Here is a 17,821-nt window from a genome sequence, read left to right on the forward strand (position 1 = left end):
GCAGTTTATATATCCATAATTCATCAACCAGGTCGGTTTTACTATCTCTGTCATGATGGGTCATGTGATGAGTGATGATACGTGATCAGGTCTCTTCCAAGGTTCAAATGTTACTATATAAGAGACCCCATTCTCTGCCATATGTTTCAAGTTCCTCCTCCTCTCTTCCATGCTTTAGCATAGCATGTCTTTCTAGCAGATGCGAGCTCATCGACAACTTTGAGACCTTTCTCGCTGCCGAAGGACGCCACCTTTGCGTTTCCACGAGCTAAAGATGATGAATTTCACTTCATAAGTGAAATAAATCTGTTTTACGCGCTCGGAAGCATCTTCCACCGAACGTGACGCAGATCTAAATTTGTTTCTTCAGCCTTAAACGCCGAGATACCCCAACACTTACGTCCCAAATTCCGGTATAACCCGAATGTCAAATGGGCCATTGCCAACGCATGGAATCCATAAGAATGCTATACCCTACGAAACTCCTCAGCAACATGAAATCTACCCAGGGAACAAATGAAGGCCACCGCCTATCACCGCATGACCCGCGATTCTACTCCCGCCAGTAATGAGAAAGCTCATGATGATACTCCACGTTGTTACGTACCTAAAGACTTGCTATATAAAGCGTGATCAAATACCAGGTCTTCGATCTGGTAATCTGTTATTCTAGGTCTTTCACCCTAGTCACAGAGGCTGCTACTTGGAATGATCCCCATTTGGCACGTCCTTGACAACAGCGTCCAGCGCCCATATACCAATGATGAGATAGGAGCGCAATGGTTCAATCTCTCGAGAGAGGTAAAAGACTGGCTGGAGTGCACACCCACGGATGATATATACTTTCGAGTGTATATCCATGTAGATAGTATTCTACACTCATATAAAGATTTATGTTAAATTCAATGGGAGTGTACTACTATTCCGAGACCTCAATATCAATAAGAAGCCCAGGCAAAAGTTGTACCTGACCAGGGTTTGATCCATAAAAGACGAGCCGAATACCTGCCTCACCCTCAGACAGAGATACTGCACGCTTGCCGGCGGCTGAACTAGAAGGCACGTTATAACTCCAAACACCATTGAAAACAGCATCGTAGGCACCCTGTATATTCAAAGAACTACCAGTGGGAACCTGCACCGACACGGACGAGACCCCTTGCACCCCATTGGGATGTCGAGTGAGATATGGCTCTGACTCATAAGGAACCCGATTTCCTCGGGGTGTTCTATCAAGACACCAAAATGGCAGAGATCCTGGGGCCACAGCCTTATCTCCAGCATCTCTAGGGGTGCAGACTGCCCATTTCAGAACAGTTCCATCTGGCTTTGTGCGACCACCCGCGATGGGATTTGTATAGGAGACATTGATGTTTGCATTTTGAAATCTCTGCTGAACAGCGCTGAAATCTTCTTCCGTAGGCAAAGTGAAGGCCCAGTCAATTATAGTTCCTTCTTTTTCGTTGCCCCATCGGTGTTGGCGACGTCTCTCCGGGTCCACGTCGTCGAAGAATGCGATGAACTCTAAGTATACACCGTCTGGGAGAAGAACCAGCTTGTTGGTTGTCAGCCCGTCCGCATGGTTTCCACCTAGTGCTAAAGTAAACTGCCCCTCGGTGTATTTGGAGATTTCCAGGAGAGTTTTGTGAGATACGAGGATGACAAAATGGTCAAGAATGGGGACTTGTGCCGGAGAAGCCATGCTGAGGTTGTAGATGGTGCAAATTGGAGAATCGGTCGGTAAGTTAGAAATAATCGAAACAAGACACCTATTAGCACTGCGACGAGATTAATGAGCTTGAACGATTATAAAGCCGTGAGCAGCACGCGATAACCCCGCCCCTCGTGCGGAGGAGAACCCCCGCACTAGTTCTCCGAGGAAAATAGAGCAACAGGTTCGTTCAAAAGGTAGGTAAATTGCGTCAAAATTATCAGAAATGTTGTGAAATAGATGTAGGTCAGCCAGGCTTATCACTTGAACAATTTTCCAGCATTTAATGACTGAGAGTTCTCTGCTTCCATCCTTGTATCTACGTTCGTCCCATTGACCATGTAACCTTCCTCTGGTATCGTGATTCATAGGACCGTTACAAATCGAATGAAATCAACTGGCCCATTCAGTTTTGAATAATGTCCACCTAGCCTTGCAGTCGAGTTCTGCGTCGTGATGGAATACCAACTCAAGAGTCAAGAATGGCTCGGGCGGCCGGCGCCCGAGCCCCGGTCGCTCCCCGATACTGTATGGAAAATCAACACTAACGCGCTAGCACAAGGCTTCCACATTTACTAGTTTTTACTAGTTTTAGCCTGATAAATGAATTTGCTGAGCCTCAATTTAAAGATGGATGGAGTTTGCGCAGTTTTGGGGGCCAAAAGAAAAGACACAACGCCCTGAAATCCGCCATCTTGACGATTTCCACTTTTCACCTCAACCCTCTACACTACTCGTTCCTGAAAGCGTGTGCCTGGAAACATCATCCGTGAACCAAAAGATGTCTCCTACTCTAATACTACTGAGCCACCGAGCTCACAAAGTGATCACGATCACCTTCTTGACCCTATGGATACTCGCTGCAACCGGGTTCGCTGTCCTCGATTTTGTGGACGGCTGGGGCTACACCCATCAATTCCTTTCGCTCAGTCTCCTCGCGTATTTGATCTGTCGCCTGATCGTGGTTTTCCAAAAACCCGGCCGTGATAGCTCATGGGCACATATGATCGTCACTGCACGTTCCCGCTCGCGTCGCCGAGCACTTGCGACCCTCGTGTTCTCATGCGGCTGGATTTACGAATTTGTATGCAAAATATTTGTATTGGCGCTGATGACACTCATGTCAAGCGCCATGATTGCCCTCCATTTAATGCAGGACCTTGAGATCGCCATCCATGACAACGAAACCAAAGATGGAGATTCAGCTGAATTAACGACCGACATGGAGAAGGCAAAGATAGACTTGGAGGAGGCCATGGCTAAAATAGCTGAGTTCCATGAAGAGGCGGGATATGACCCTGTCAAGCTGTTTGGTTGGATGCCGCCCAAATTAATAATATTTTGTGTTATAACTGCGTGGATAAGTGTCGGCACACTGGCATTTTACATCGCTCGACTTGCCTGGAAATCGTTGAAAAGAGCATGCATGCTTCCAACTCCGACTGTGGCCAATCCTCCAGAGAAACAGTACGGGGCTTAGATATTGAGATTTCAAATTCAACATGCTCTGTATTATCAGTACCTCAGGCTCTTCCGATGAATTCCATACAAGGCAACTATCGTAGAACCAAATATGCTGTGTGTTGCAAAAACTTGATTCTTCTCAGAACCAACGGCAAATTTCAACACCAGCCTTGCAGGTTTCACCCCGATCGATAACCGACACTCCAGGAAAGGCACCCAGCGCTTCTCAAAAGATAGAAATATCAAAAAACAAAAACATACAACAGTCAGGATTCGCATGTGGTCACCCACCATACTACTAACTGACCGGCGTGTGGCTTAAGTACGGCTGAGCGGACGGGAAGCCCTGTTCTCCACACCCTGTGGTCGTATGTACTGGAAGTACGACCTTAAGTGAAACATATCCATGGATATCACGTAAAAACAGAAATCCTCATCGCATGAGGGTGAGGGTAAGAAGTATAAGTGCTCACTAGACAGGGTGAGAAGCCTGCGCAGGCTTTTGAAACGCTGGTGTCTTAGCATCTACATACTGCCACACTCGAGCTTTGCTGATAGATCACTATACAGTGGAATCTATTTTTTGTCTCCGTTATTGAGTCAAAGCTCCATGAAAAAGTGGGACAGGAAGACGAGATAAATAAAAATAAGCCACCATGGGTTCTAGTCCTTCATTTAGACCCTCCGGCAGTTACACAGGGTATGCAAGAATATTATTGCCAATGAGGTGGACCAAGGGTTTCAAGTTGTCGGTGTGCCTGGTTGGCTTAGATAATATGCAGGATCATGGTTGTACAAAATATATATATAGCCCTCCTGCCAGTGGCGATCATGTACTAGTAGCATAGAAAAGATGGAAAGGAGAAAGTTGCCGTGTGGGATTACTAGTTAACCTACATCCGTTCCGTGGCCAATATTTAATCATTCAAAAAAGAAATTACATTTGTTGAGAAAAAATCGTACCAACTCATTCATCCATACTATACTCTAGATGCCAGTCAGTCAGTACTTTGCGGGGAGGCCAATCCCGCTTAAATGCAGCATGGGACCGCCTTAGTGAGCCCAGGCGATACGTGAAGCAGAGATCCGCCGCACGGCTCAAAAGATCAACGTGATGGCAGAAACCGATTACCAGAAAATTCAAAGAGCCAGAAGGAATGTGTAAAATTTCATGAATGGCTCGTCTTATAGCTGGGAATACCAGTATAATTTTTGTCAACCCTAACTCCGAGTATTCATCAAGAAGTAATACCCTGATGAGACATAGATCGACGAATTGGCATTGGATAGGATTGTGAAATGGATCGCAATCTCAATAATGACATACTCTATCGTCATCTCTGACCCAACCATACCGTTGGGGTCGGAAGTATCCCCAGTCCTCCAACTGTTGAAGGATATTCCAGGGTACGAGAGCGCGGATGGTAAGCGAACATCACTCTTGAAGGGAATTTTAGATTATCGTTTGCATCTGCTATCTCCGCAAAGGGTCTTGCTGGAACAAGCGAGCGGAAAGTACCCCCAGGCCACGCATTTTACCGACGAGGATAAGCTTTTGACAACATGGATTTTCCAAGAAAAGGAAACACAAGATGCGTTCAAAATGGTAATCAATATGATTTTATTGGCAACCTTGCCTGAATTGAAGGATATCGGGGCAGCAGCATCAAGGATGATGGAGCTGATACCCGAGGGTAGTGGAAATATTTCAATTGATGAGGAAATCCAGCAGTATGAGGATATACTATCAAAAGATCAACAAGCGCAGAAGATCTGGAGGCATCTTTTGGACGAGTGCGAAAGCAAAGGGTCCAGTGCTGCGTTGGAGACACTCGTTAATGAGGCTTTGAAGAAGGCAAAGAATGAGCAAATCATCAAATAAATATTTAGCCGGATGCCCATCATGCCCTTTCTTTTCCCTCCGAAGGCAGGAGAGAGTTGGGCGCAATATAATTTTTGGGATTTTCATGAAGGTTTTCTTTGATACCAAATATCGTTCAAGCCAATTGAATACTAAATACGGACCCTACCTAGAATTTAGAGGTGACTCAGGTAATAAAACTTTAGAACATCCTGTCCACAGGCGTTTTACCACCTGTTTCCTTATATCCTTTCAAGCTTAGGGTAAAGAGCGGATAATTCGTAGTGTAATATGGCATTATCATCCAAGCACCTATCAGTAAAAGTCAGTCCCATGATGGCGCGGGGAACGAGTTGCTATGGAATAGGCTTTTGAGAGCAGCCACATGCATGACGAGAAAGGCTGACTGTACAGTTGTGTAAATCTGTAAACATAAAACGGCTAAAATAAACCATTGATATACTTCCACTCAAAAAGAGCACATCTGTAGCCCAGTAACATGTTGACTACTACGGCTCAATAATTCCCTTCTTCCAAGTTTGACTTGGCTCCACCTTCTCCGGTCTCGCAGAGCGTTCCCTCGTTTGGCGAAGATGCAATGTTCCATACCGAAGAAGTTCACCAAAACTACCAGGGAGCGCATCCTTGCCTTCATTCTCAGGCAGATCCAATAAAATTCCCAGATGGGGTGTGAGAGTCAAGTTCTTGGCGTGGTAGATCTTCCACATAGTAGCATTTGCCAGAAGATCCCAAATCATGTCCTCGGCATCCTTGTACTTTTCAGAGGTCGGATCTGCATCCGGTCCTGAGTATGGAAGAGTCAGGACTCCGAGAGCAAAAGGGCCGAATCCAGGCATTCCCCTTGCGTATTCTGCGCGCGCGAAATCGAGTTCCCCAGACAAAGCGAGAATGTGATTTCGGTAGTAATCAACGCCCGAGAACCCTTCATCGTTTTCCTCGAGACAGAAAAGCCGGGTAGCGCATGCCATTTGCGAGGCATATACCACGGAGAGGTTTATATCATTCCAGTCTAAGTTGAACTTTGGGTCCATGTGCTCGAATACCGTAGGTGCGATCAGCTCGATCAAAGGATGGTTGACACCTCCTTCCATGCGGGTGCTATCACCCCAAAGGTGTAGCAGGAGGCGATGCCTACGATGGCGGTCAGTTAATATCCAGTAGGAAAGTTTTGAATAACTTGCAGACTCACCATGAATAAATGAAAGGATCCTTTTTTTGAGCTGCTATGAAATAGTTTCCAGCGAGGAGGGGCCAGACCATTGGCAAAGCGACTCTGTATGGCGAGTTAGAGTCTCCAATCTCGTTCCAGCAGACACGGTCGAGGTGTTGAATAAGGAGGCTCCCGACATCCATGTATACTCCACCATACTCGTATAAGCAAGCCGTCCGTGACAAGTCAGATCCATGTTGACCCACAAATTGACCATCCATAGTATTGCTCACAAAGGCCGATGGAAAAAGGTCCTTGGAAACGTATTGAAGGACATTGTTAACTGAGCCAGGTAAATTGTCCACGACACGGACAGTCCACTCGGGACCCAGGAGCCGAACCCAGTCGGCGACATTTCTTTTATTCCAGTTAGGCATATTCTGCACTCCGGCATGCCAATAGGCCCAGACATTCTTTTCACCAGTGACGGGCTTGTATTCTGAGAAGGTTGCCAAGATTTCTTCATCAGTTCGGAGATCAGTTGGCTCTATGAGCTCCAAACTGTCACGATACTTCTCCGGGATTGTCAAATGCATACTACTGCTAGGATTGACTGGAAATTCGATTCAAGTTGTATTTTGCTTAGGTGGCTGATATGAGGAGAAGAATTTACCAGGTTTTGGAGCCATGCTCTCTTATTTATATTTAGAATATTTCAACTAGTCTATAATGCATCGAAAGCTTGAAGTACCTGCAAAGGTATCAATGGAGCCAATGGAGTAACTACTTGCGCCTTTTCCGTCGAGATAAACCGATCGAAAAATCGAGTATGTACTCGACCTATTTCGAGTTTAGCGTCACCCACACAGCTTGAATCTTTGGTTGAGATGTCGATCCCAAATGGGGCCAAAACGTGCAGCCACACCGACCGTGCATACCCACCCACACATCTGTAGAAACTAAATCCATACACAGATTTCGCCTGGTAGTGTGTTATGTTTGTAGATTATTTAGGACATATGAAAGCATCGAAGGGCCCGAGGAAGCAGCTTGTGGAGGACGAAACAAAGGCTACATTAGGGAATAATTAGTACGAAAGACGGTACCCACGCTTGGTCCGCAGCCTCTTCCGAATAGTTCCCGACATCGTTGCGCGCAGTCGATTTACCATAAGCAAACTAGAAAAATTAAACTTTGAAATGGGAGAAAATTTCTCACTTGTGCAGAATTTATCGATGAGGTACTCTGTGAAACTGCAAAGAGTCAAGCGCAGCTATGCACACTTGAGAATTTCTAAAAAGCAGCGACTGACACACAATGGCAGCTGGGGCTATTGAATCTGTCTTCTTTCTGTGTGCTGATCAAAGCCCGCCGACGTGAACCTGTTTAGGAAAACAACCAGGACTTTGATTGGTTCCGGCGTAATCCATCTCTCAACATTGTCTTGATTGAGCAATCTTTGAGTCATGCGCTCCATGTTGAGAATAAGCTTTGGAAGACACACGAGGCTTTAAGATATAAAGAGTCATGAGTTCATCGAGCAACCTCTGGCACAGGATCCAGCGGTCCCTTTTCTCGCACTTGAACCCCGTTCCGGTCGTGAGATCAGACTTCATGTACTTGCCCCTTGGCCTGCTCGACTTCCTGGGTAGCTGAATACTAGCATATCCAATCCCTACCATTGCCATTGTCGCAACACCTAAAAGATCACCATGGCGATATGGGGTCATTTTGGCCCTAGGTGTGATTATACATTATCTTATGAAGCCACATGAAGACGCCAGCGCAGTAAGAAATGTACTTAGAGGTGCTTGAACGAACATTTGAGATATTTATCTATTGGCATTGCTGGAGGGACTGAGCAAGACAAATAACAGTAACCTGATTGATACAATTGAAGAAGTTGAATTGGAAGATAAAGAGAGAAAAAAAAAGCAATCAACCTCAACCCACTCACATAGCGGAGCCTCGCCCGTAGAGAGGATAGCGTGACTCACAGGATCCAATTGCCCACAGATGACGCGTTAGTAGTGATCAAGTAGGATGTCATGAAAGGGTGGAAATGAGGGGGAGTTGTTGCAGGGAAAGGGGATTTCTAGAAGGATGGGGCCGATGGATCAAATTTGATGCTAACCATACTTCAAGAGGAAGCTCACATGGTAGTAGACACTCCAACGATGAAGATTCATTGGACAATGTGAGATCAGAAATCTTCCGCATCAACCATATAATTCATGCTATGAACTCTCAACACCACCTAGGGAGCTTCTCACCTTTTCCGGAGAGTATTTTTCTTTTCTCTTTCCATGTCACGATGTCTCCATTCTCGTCCCGGTAGTGAGCCTTCTCAAACTTCTTCAGCTCTCCGTGTATCTCTCCCGACTCCTTGTTCTACTATACTTTAAAATTACTCTCTACCGAGAATATATTGGCGCTAAGAGATCTTAACTGGATGGATATCCCGGTCTTCGCTGTAAAGACAACTGAGCCTACTATTGAATCTCCGAGTCGAACTAAAATCGTCATAAATAATAGTAACGAGATTAAACTGGGTGAATTCTCTTTATTCCTTCGTATAATACTTATTAGACTGTGTTATTGCGTCTGTGTTACTTACATTCTTGCAAAATATATTCTTACAAATCGTAGTTAGTATAAACTAGGTATGTTAGCTAGTTTAGATCTAAGTTGGCTTACTCTTTCTCCTAGGCGGAAATGATTCCAATATTTGATTAGTGCGACCGGGCTCGAAATACCGCTGATAATATAAGCAAGGGTTAGATAATTAATATTAATATTATATTAATGCTACAAAGTCTTAAATAAGAAAAGGAATACTTAAATATTAAGCTAATACTACTTAATTGAGCGTGAAACTGCTTAAATTAATTATAAATAATTGGTCTGTATCCGAGAGTGGGTCAAACCGCACAAACATGTAAACATGCAAACATACCCGTCCCGAGTCTCCTCCATGTAGTTATACTACAATATAATGAACCGATACTAAGTTGATAACGTACTGATGTCGAGGTTGCGAAATTAACTTATATAATAGGACTATATAATTTATAACCCATCTGATTCTCCTATATAATAATATGTAGAAGTCTTCCTCCCTTCTTTTCCTTTTCCTCATCTTTGATACTCCAGTTAAATTGTACGAAAGTTCTTCTGTTTCTTACATAGGGTGGAGGTTTTCCCCACTACAATTGATAGAAGAAGATAGGCCGCGAAAGGATATGCTAGGGTTGGCCTGAGTTTAATGAGGTGAGAAAAAAAAAATTGACAAGAGCGGGATTCGAACCCGCGCACCTTTCGATACAGGGAATTTCAGATACACTTAGTGTACCAAGATAAAACTTGAATCCTGCGCCTTAGACCGCTCGGCCATCTTGCCGTTTGGATACACATTTTTGCAGTCTTGTCATGTTGAGATAAAAAAGGAGGGAACCATTGAGAATAGGAAAGGGGAGATAGAATTTGATAAAAGATTGAAAAAGTGGGGAAAATAAGTGAAGCGATGACAAGAATGGGATTCGAACCCACGAATCTTTCGATACAGGGATTTTAGATACACTAAGCGTACCAAGACAATCTTCAAAGTTGCTAGAAGGAGATTAGTCTTGAAACAAAAATTAGAGGATTTTTTATAGGGTATACGAACAATAGTGCACCCTAGAGCTCGGCCATCTGTTTAAGCCAACTGGTGTGTTGGGGAGACTTGCTTTTATTGATATAACTTGATCGTTAGGCTTCATGATCAAAAACATTGTGCTGGCATTGTGGAAAGGAAAAAGTGCTTCTTGCGAGGTTCAGTTTGATATGAAGATGCCAACGGTCACCCTGATCAGATATAAGATTATCGGGTTTATTTGGACTCTCGTCTGGCTTGTTGTATCCTCGACGCGGTATATGGATCCGATATTACAACTGCCATTGGCAAATGTCACGCTGGTTGCATTTGGAAACCCGTCTGAGAAATTCGGCTTGCCATCTATACTTGTGGTAGTAGTAGCTATTGGCACTGTGGTGCGCTTCGTGTTTATAGGCGAGATGTAGCTGGCATAGATAGAGTGGGTGGGTTTAGGTGCGGTTTATTTCGAAGCGACCGTGCGAAAATTGCAGACGATATCGTGGACAGCCCGAACTGTCATCATCTCAATTTTCTGTGGCTTTAGTATAGTAGGATTGGACATTTTTATTTGTGTCTAATGTCTAATGTCTAGCCGTAGCCTAGGTTTCAAGCACCACCATTTCACAGCCACTTGAAATATCTCGCGATATAACTCCCACCACCAACAACTCCAGTGACTCCAGTGAAAACGATCAAAGATCCATATCCGCTCCCATATCCGTATCCCGCTTGACCTTCCCAAGGCAAGCCCTTAACAAGAGCCTCACTCAGGGGACCTGAGATTAAATTCCCAATACCTCTGCCAGAAGCAAGGCAAGCAAAGACTATGCTGGATTCAGCAGATGGTTTCTTTCTAACAACATCACTCATGATACCAGGCCATGTGCTCGTGTACGAGCCAGCAAAAAGACCATAGACAATGGCAAAGATGTAGAGTGGGGCAAGAGACATGGAGAATCCCCACAGCAGGAAGACGCCGATTGAAGATCCTATCGTCGAGATAAGAATACAGGTCGTCACATCAACTTTATCAACAATGGCACCCATCAGTACACAGCCAACGACAGAAGCGACATTGAAAAGGATAACCGTTAACGCTTGAAGATTGCTAGATGCTCCAAGCATAGCTGCGTAGGTCGGGAGATAAATAGAGGGCAAGAAAAACCCGAGAGCCTCGACAATATTGCAAGCCTCAAACAAAGCAAATGTGGAGGTAAGTAAGAATCCCAGGTTCGGGGGTGGTGGACTGGGTCTGTTTTTTGCGATCGGCACGCGAGGTTTCACAAAGTACACTAGTGGCGCTGTCAGGATAAATAGAGCGATCGCGAATGCGCGCAGGGCAATTCGGAACCCGTATCGGTCGAGGAGTTGCTCCATCACAATGGGGAGGATGACACCGCCGAGACCAGTACCAGCCCACATGACACCGAAAGCGAGGCCTTTGCGCTTCTCAAACCAGTCTTCCATCAGGAGGATACAGGGTGAGTAAGCGATGCTCCCACCAATGGCATAAAATATGCCTTGAGTCAGAATTAGGTGTGTGGTGTTTGTGGAGAGGGAGCTCAGGCCGAGCGCAAGACACATAAGTATTACGCCGGCGCCGCAGCCGATGCGCTGATATTTAGGCCATTGCCTGTAGGCAGCGAAAACGATGGGAAGATCGAGGTACATGATTCCCTGGAAATTAAAGCAGGTTAGCTTCGGGTATTTTTATTCATTGTCAGCGTATGAAATACGTTCAGTTATCTTACCATAGCACAGGTTCCCACGACGGCGATGTTGCCCGAGTTCTTGAAATCATCCATTTCACTGTAATAAGCTTGGAAGACACCATATGAAAACGCAAAACCCCAAACAAGAGCCTCCATCACGAAACACGCAGCGAGGAAAAGCCACGCATCCATACCACGATCAATGGGTGGGAGTTCCCGTGCGCCTTCATCATCGGTGGACAGATGAATAGCGCCAGTTGACCCATTTTGCTGCACGTCATACCCCTTTTCCATCTCACTTGATGACAGGTGAGAACTTGTCACGTCCTCCATTGTCGTAGTTAAACAGGGAGACGACAAGGAGATAGTTAGATGTCGGGCTACCTGACAGTGAGATCAAAAGGAGTGAAGACTTGTAAATTGACCATTTTAAACGGAGGAAGCGGTGTCCGTGCAGCAGGGACTCATTGACAGGGCGTGCGTCGAAGGATCGTGGACGTTGGACACCAATCATTTGGCCCCCATATTGAATCATCCAACCAGTTAAAGAGCGGGGAGAAGAGGAATCCAATATTCATTTTGGGAGAGACGACGTGCTAATGACCCACAACTTCATCCTGAATGGTCAGAAACTTCGCACTCCACTCTACACACTAGTAAGTTTTAAGTGTGAGACAGAGACAAAGAACCCGAGGATGGACAAGAATACAATATCAAAAAAGTAGTTTCATATTGTGACCAATGCCGCGAAGCATGGGTATATCAATAAAATATGAGATTAAAAAGGATGTGGGAAATTGATAGAAAAGAAATGCCCAATGTGTTGGAAAGAGTGACTGTCCACTGGGAAATGAGATGGGAAGAAGAAAATGTAAAGGAAAAACGGGATATCATGTTGCTTGTGTGGTGAAGAGTATGCAGCATGTGAATTGTGCATTTCAAGATTTTGTTCGTTGGTTAAGAGGAATTGGGCAAACAAAATATGAATATTCGTAAGCCTGGACAAGCACAGGTCCGGTCCAATACAAGCCACACAATTCTGCAACTTAAGCTGGAGATGCCATATCCCTTTGAGTGCCCTTGGATTGTTGGGCTGATCAGCACTGTTGTTGAATTGGAGCCGCAAGCTGTCTATCATTCACAGCATGGGGGTAAATACGCCAATGTGTGGTATCCTTGACACCACCACAAGCGTCGAACGTGGCAGCCGCCCCCCAATTGTTTGCTGCCATAAATCCGGTATGCAGGGCTTTGCTCAATCAACAGAGTACCTGGGTTGACAACGCTGGTTTGCCTTTAGGCGGACTGGGAGACTTGGTGGCGAAAGCCAAAAGACAATAAGATGGGAAGACTAGAATCGAAATGAGACTCATACAATGCGCGGGCGCTTTCTCGATAGCTCAATAGATGTCGAGGTTTGCGGATTACAAGTAGAGTGACTCCGTGAGGAATTCGGGATTGATGATGTAGTGGTGTTTCCTCTAGTAGGGTTGGGAATTGAGATTCGAGCAGACTTCCCGCCCGGAAAACAAGGAAGCCATTTATCAGACATTTTTATACATGCGTCCCGCCAAGTTTTGTGAGTGAAAAACAGTCTGAGATCTCCAGACCGGGAGTATGCTCGAAACCCGCCAAGAACCACAGTCTCAAGTACAGGATCACCGCTACGCTTGAACATGGTTTCAATTATCTCTTGCAATCGTTTCTCGGATTCTAGACTCAAGCGATGTCTGAAATATGGTGAAGATTGAAAGGGTCATCGGATCGTAAAAAAGAAGGTTGTCGAACACGAATTTGGATCTGGCTTTGAGAAAAGCGGTACAGCATTGTCTGTTCGCTGTGGCGTACTTTGTGGAGTAATGCAGGCAGAGAGTTCGTCATCAGAGAGGTCTGTGCCATCATCTGATTCATCGCTTGGATGTATAGACACGTCAGATGTGTCGGTAGAAACGTTACCAGAACCATCCTGACCGCTCATTTGTGGTTTCAAATGCGCGCCGCTTTGACGTGCAGTTGTTCCCATGGATTCTATATGGAGAGGAAAATTGTGTACAGCGTTGGTTTGGGATTTATGATTTTCAGCAAAGTCAGTCTCAAAAAGACTGATAGGCTCGTCCTTGACACGGAGATTATCAATCTCTTCTTGATCAATCTCATCACCACTGCCACCATCGAAGCTCTCAGGGATATGGTAGACAACGTCCTCAGAGAAGTTGTAACTCGCAGAAGTGTCATTCTCGCACGCAAAATCGTCAATGTTGCCAAAAACAACATCCTCGTTCTCATAATCAATGTCCGATTCAGAGACCCCCGGGGCCTGCTCAAGAACGAATTCTGGATCCTCGGGGACGGCTGCCTTCTTTTGCTGTGGATGGGATTTCGGTTGAGCAGCAGCAGCAGCAGCAGCAGAAGATGGAGCAGACTGTAAATGAGGCTTTTTTCGCTGTGGAACAGACTCTGGTTCAGGAGCTGGAGCAGATGACAAATGGGGAGTAGGGGCAGGCGCAGGTTGCCTGGCACGAGGTTCTGCCATTGGCAAAGCCTTCTGCTGCTCTCTTGCATGGTCGCGAATTTCAGAGATATATGCCTCATCCATAAGCAGAGTAATTATTTTGTTTGCATGAAACATCAAATTCATGACATAGTCTGCCGGGGCAGAGGCAGTTGGGTGGTTCGTTGTATGGAAGAATATCTCCTGGTAGAACCCCTTAAATTTATCGACCAGCTCAAAGGGTCCATCATGCTGATCTGCTTTAAGGTCTTAATTTGGCCACTGTGCCATAATGATTGGCGAAGTGGGTAACAAATGAACCCAATGCGTTGCTATTGTGCGAAGAGAAAAAAGCGTCAAGATTTATTCGTCTTGATCCACGATTGAAGATGATCTTGGTGGCGGTAAAAGTGGGTCTGCTTGTTCTGGTACAGAGTATGGCCCAAGGGCGAAACGACATGTCCTGGATAAATCTGCCAGTGTCATTCGACTGTTTTGAGTTTCAAATGAATTATTTTCATACAGAAGATGCTCCCCAATGGCGGAAATCTCAATTTTGTGGGCTACTCAGCATCAATTTGACCTGTCAATCTTTCAAACAGGCGATCCGAGGCGCGTATCGTCTGGGACGTGATCGAACGCGCCATCGCGCGTCAATCACATAGTGTCCGCGCTACCGTCTAATTAACCATGCATACAATCTGTGGGGAAGCTCATTTGTCATTGCTGAAAAAAGCCAGGGCATGATATAATACCAATGGCCTGCTGTGAGTATGAAAGTATATTTGCACTTACCTTGGGAAGCTGTGCCATTTTTCTACTATTCTCACCCGGGGCCTACTTTACAAAGGTATATTGCCCTTGAGTGTTCATCCTCTTTGTAACCCGATGAATTAAATATTCACTAGATCTAAGGAATTGATATAGAAAAATGATATATGGAAGGAATTGTGTCCACAGTAAACTTGCGGTCATTTGAATAGAGAAAGAAATGGGTAGGGCAAAATCGAAACAAAAAAGTGTTGTTAGACAAGAAAAAATGGCACAAAGATCAACTACAGCTCAGACACAAGCTCTACCAAAGAGTCAAAATGGCACTCTGCTTTCTTCAATGCCGGAGACTCAAATACAACTCCGCTTTCATCCCCATATAATACAAGGAAAGCTTGTAAGCATCGAAGTTGTAATCAAATGTGTCGATAGATTTTTGGTCATACTGACAAGTCAAGTTCTTGCCATTGTTAACCCAATAAGGGCGGAGCGGCCAAGCACAGAGTTGTTCATTGTCACCCTGGTACTCTTTCTGAAGAATAGTGGCGTTCAAGGTGTGATGTTTGCTGCTTAATCTCATTATACTGAAAGCCGATCTGCCCAGACAAGTGGTGTGGAATATATCCGAGTCTCTGCTGGATTTACTTTCTAAGGTTCAAGTTGTTTCAGAATCCAATACATTGACTTCAAATGAATCAATGATGGATTCGGCTCTAGTCCGATGAATCTAACATTGGGACTTAGTAGAATGGAATTGATCGATACCGACTTTCAGAAGATACATGCGTGCGGCTCTTATAAGCCCAAACAGGAATAGATGTCCGTGTTCCCGAGATCCTCACATCCGACATATGGCTCTCGGTGGGTCTTGAAATACGATTTTACTTAATGATGCACTGGGCACAATCATCTACATCTCCTGTTTTTTGAATGCTGTCATACCCGCCGGGCCTGGTACATTTAGATCAAGCTTGGTCTCAGTTAGTACCAGGCAATAGCGAAGTCAACTCGGAGAAGCAACGGGTGCCCTAATGAATTATTTCTCAAACTGGGAGATACTAGTGACAATGAATTAATAGTCTGATGCATATATTCTTTGGCTTTATAGTTCAAAATACTCCGCTCGACAAGCCAGAATGAAAGACCTTATTGCATGAACAGCTCATGCGTGACGGCTTAGCCAAGCCGGCTCTGAGCGACCGCGGCTTCCTGATGGAATCATGTTGTCTAGAGTAGAGTTGCTAAGTTTGAAGGGAGGGACTAGTATTTTGGATTTTTCCTGTATACCCCACTCTTTCCCGCTCATCTCTTCGAAATACTCAGGAGGTTCGAAGATATCTGGACGAGAATTTGTGATCGCGGCATGTGTTTTCGTGATGAGACTTGCCATCTCATCGTAATGACGCAAGGAGATCCCCTGATTGAGATTCAAAAGAGCCTTCTGTTGCTCATAATCGTAAAGGCCCAAACGGTAATACCAAATGTTATACTGTGTCAAAGATATATCGATATCAAATGTGACGGCCTTCTTGGTACAAGCGAACAATGCATGACAGACAGCTGCTGCTCCAGCAAGGCCCATTTGGCAGTCTGAGTTGGCTGTTTGAACAACTGGCTCGTTTAATCCCAAGAACTTTCCTTGAAGCCAAGCCAAGCCCACTAGGCAGTCACTGATCTGCTGCCATCCAGAACGGTAGGCAAGAGGTCCCACGAACCCATAACAATTCCCACGAAGATATATGAGAGATTCATTGTTTCGGCGCATAGTATCCGCATCGAATTCTAGATTTTCCAGGACACCGGGGCGATATCCATCGATTAGAACATCTGCGCTGTCGATGAGCTGCTCCTGGAACTTCTGGCGGCCCTCAGCAGACTTCAAATTCAGAATTGTGTCGCGCTTTCCAGCACTAATGTCAACCCAGGTGGGACTAATATCGGGAAGCTGATCATACGTCACCTTGAGCACATCAGCTCCAAATGTAGCGAGAACCTTGGAGATGACTGGGGCAGCAATGAATCGTGAAAAGTCAATGACGCGAATTCCAGATAGTGGTCGACGGCTGTCGTTGGCTGCAGGCCATGAACTTATCCGTGCAGGTCGTTTCTTCAGCCTGTACAAAGGTTCATCCCCCATAGCTCGCCCCTAATCAACGTAATAAGCTTTATACGATGCCAAAGGTGAAGAACCCCAATTGAGAAATATTACCTGTTCAGAGGCAAAAAGCTCCTCGGGAGTGTTACAAATAACACCAGCTTGTTGATATTCGTCGTTGGCAGTGCGGTCAATGTCGTCGGCCTTCCATTCGGCGACCTTAGCCATGTAAATTTTCATCGCTTCCTCGTGGGTAACATCTTGTTCAGGGACGCCCATCATCTGCATAGTGGAAGTAGCATTCATGGAACCATGAAGATGGAACCAACGACCGTCTTTAATTTAGTAAACATTGGTGCATTGGCGATGAATGGGCTTCTCCATCGAATACTGGTTTCCCTTCTGAAGCTCAGCCAGTATTTGAGGGTGTTCGAGGCCAGCATGCCATTGGTACTCGAGAGTATTGACGACATCAAGAAAAGAGAGGCAACATCACTGGAGATTTGATTAAAAACCGTGGTCTGGTAAGCGGAGGGAAAGTTTCTTACCTGTTGACCTCAACTTCCTGATAGTCAATCCCATATCGATCCTTCGAAATTACACTACCAGCGGAAGCGACCAATGCATTTAATGCGGAGCTGGATTCGGTGATCTTAAGAGGAGTTGGGATCTTAAGAGGAGTTGGGATAAAAGGGGTCTCACTGCCGACAAAGTTCACGAATCTGGCGGCTTCTTTGAATGACTGGGGAAGGTCAATATCTTTGGATTCCATAAGGTGCTCATTTAGCACACGAGCTGCTTCGGTATGAACAGAATAGTTAGCCATTTTGGAGTCGGACTGTGGCCATGCACCAAAGGTCAAATTTAATGCAAATTTGATCCTGGGCTTTGTCAAGATTAAGTACGAT

General features: G+C 45.2%; 7 protein-coding genes across 7 annotated transcripts; 3 read left to right on the forward strand and 4 right to left on the reverse strand.

Moving 5' to 3' along the window:
* Positions 1 to 919: 919 nt before the first annotated feature.
* N7478_008199 (VOC family protein) lies at positions 920 to 1,702 on the reverse strand (the record flags this gene model as incomplete). Its single annotated transcript, XM_056924413.1, has 1 exon — positions 920 to 1,702. One exon carries the CDS (start codon positions 1,700 to 1,702, stop codon positions 920 to 922), a length of 783 nt encoding a protein of 260 aa, XP_056777139.1.
* A 643-nt stretch (positions 1,703 to 2,345) lies between these two features.
* On the forward strand, positions 2,346 to 3,191 carry N7478_008200 (uncharacterized protein; the record flags this gene model as incomplete). The annotated part of the gene is made up of 1 exon (XM_056924414.1): positions 2,346 to 3,191. One exon carries the CDS (start codon positions 2,346 to 2,348, stop codon positions 3,189 to 3,191), a length of 846 nt encoding a protein of 281 aa, XP_056777140.1.
* Positions 3,192 to 4,493: 1,302 nt separating this feature from the next.
* N7478_008201 (uncharacterized protein) lies at positions 4,494 to 5,057 on the forward strand (the record flags this gene model as incomplete). Its single annotated transcript, XM_056924415.1, has 1 exon — positions 4,494 to 5,057. The coding sequence occupies one exon, from the start codon at positions 4,494 to 4,496 to the stop codon at positions 5,055 to 5,057; it is 564 nt and encodes a 187-aa protein (XP_056777141.1).
* Positions 5,058 to 5,545: 488 nt separating this feature from the next.
* On the reverse strand, positions 5,546 to 6,803 carry N7478_008202 (uncharacterized protein; the record flags this gene model as incomplete). The annotated part of the gene is made up of 2 exons (XM_056924416.1): positions 5,546 to 6,188; positions 6,247 to 6,803. 2 exons carry the CDS (start codon positions 6,801 to 6,803, stop codon positions 5,546 to 5,548), a joined length of 1,200 nt encoding a protein of 399 aa, XP_056777142.1.
* Positions 6,804 to 10,465: 3,662 nt separating this feature from the next.
* Positions 10,466 to 11,889, reverse strand: N7478_008203 (uncharacterized protein; the record flags this gene model as incomplete). Its single annotated transcript, XM_056924417.1, has 2 exons — positions 10,466 to 11,521; positions 11,596 to 11,889. 2 exons carry the CDS (start codon positions 11,887 to 11,889, stop codon positions 10,466 to 10,468), a joined length of 1,350 nt encoding a protein of 449 aa, XP_056777143.1.
* A 1,657-nt stretch (positions 11,890 to 13,546) lies between these two features.
* Positions 13,547 to 13,984, forward strand: N7478_008204 (uncharacterized protein; the record flags this gene model as incomplete). Its single annotated transcript, XM_056924418.1, has 1 exon — positions 13,547 to 13,984. One exon carries the CDS (start codon positions 13,547 to 13,549, stop codon positions 13,982 to 13,984), a length of 438 nt encoding a protein of 145 aa, XP_056777144.1.
* A 1,996-nt stretch (positions 13,985 to 15,980) lies between these two features.
* Positions 15,981 to 17,739, reverse strand: N7478_008205 (uncharacterized protein; the record flags this gene model as incomplete). Its single annotated transcript, XM_056924419.1, has 4 exons — positions 15,981 to 16,964; positions 17,028 to 17,195; positions 17,243 to 17,408; positions 17,462 to 17,739. The coding sequence occupies 4 exons, from the start codon at positions 17,737 to 17,739 to the stop codon at positions 15,981 to 15,983; spliced, it is 1,596 nt and encodes a 531-aa protein (XP_056777145.1).
* Between the last annotated feature and the right edge of the window lie 82 nt (positions 17,740 to 17,821).

Source organism: Penicillium angulare (assembly GCF_028827245.1).
Source record: "Penicillium angulare strain IBT 27051 chromosome Unknown utg000005l_segment0_segment0, whole genome shotgun sequence".
Classification (NCBI taxonomy): Eukaryota; Fungi; Ascomycota; class Eurotiomycetes; order Eurotiales; family Aspergillaceae; genus Penicillium; species Penicillium angulare.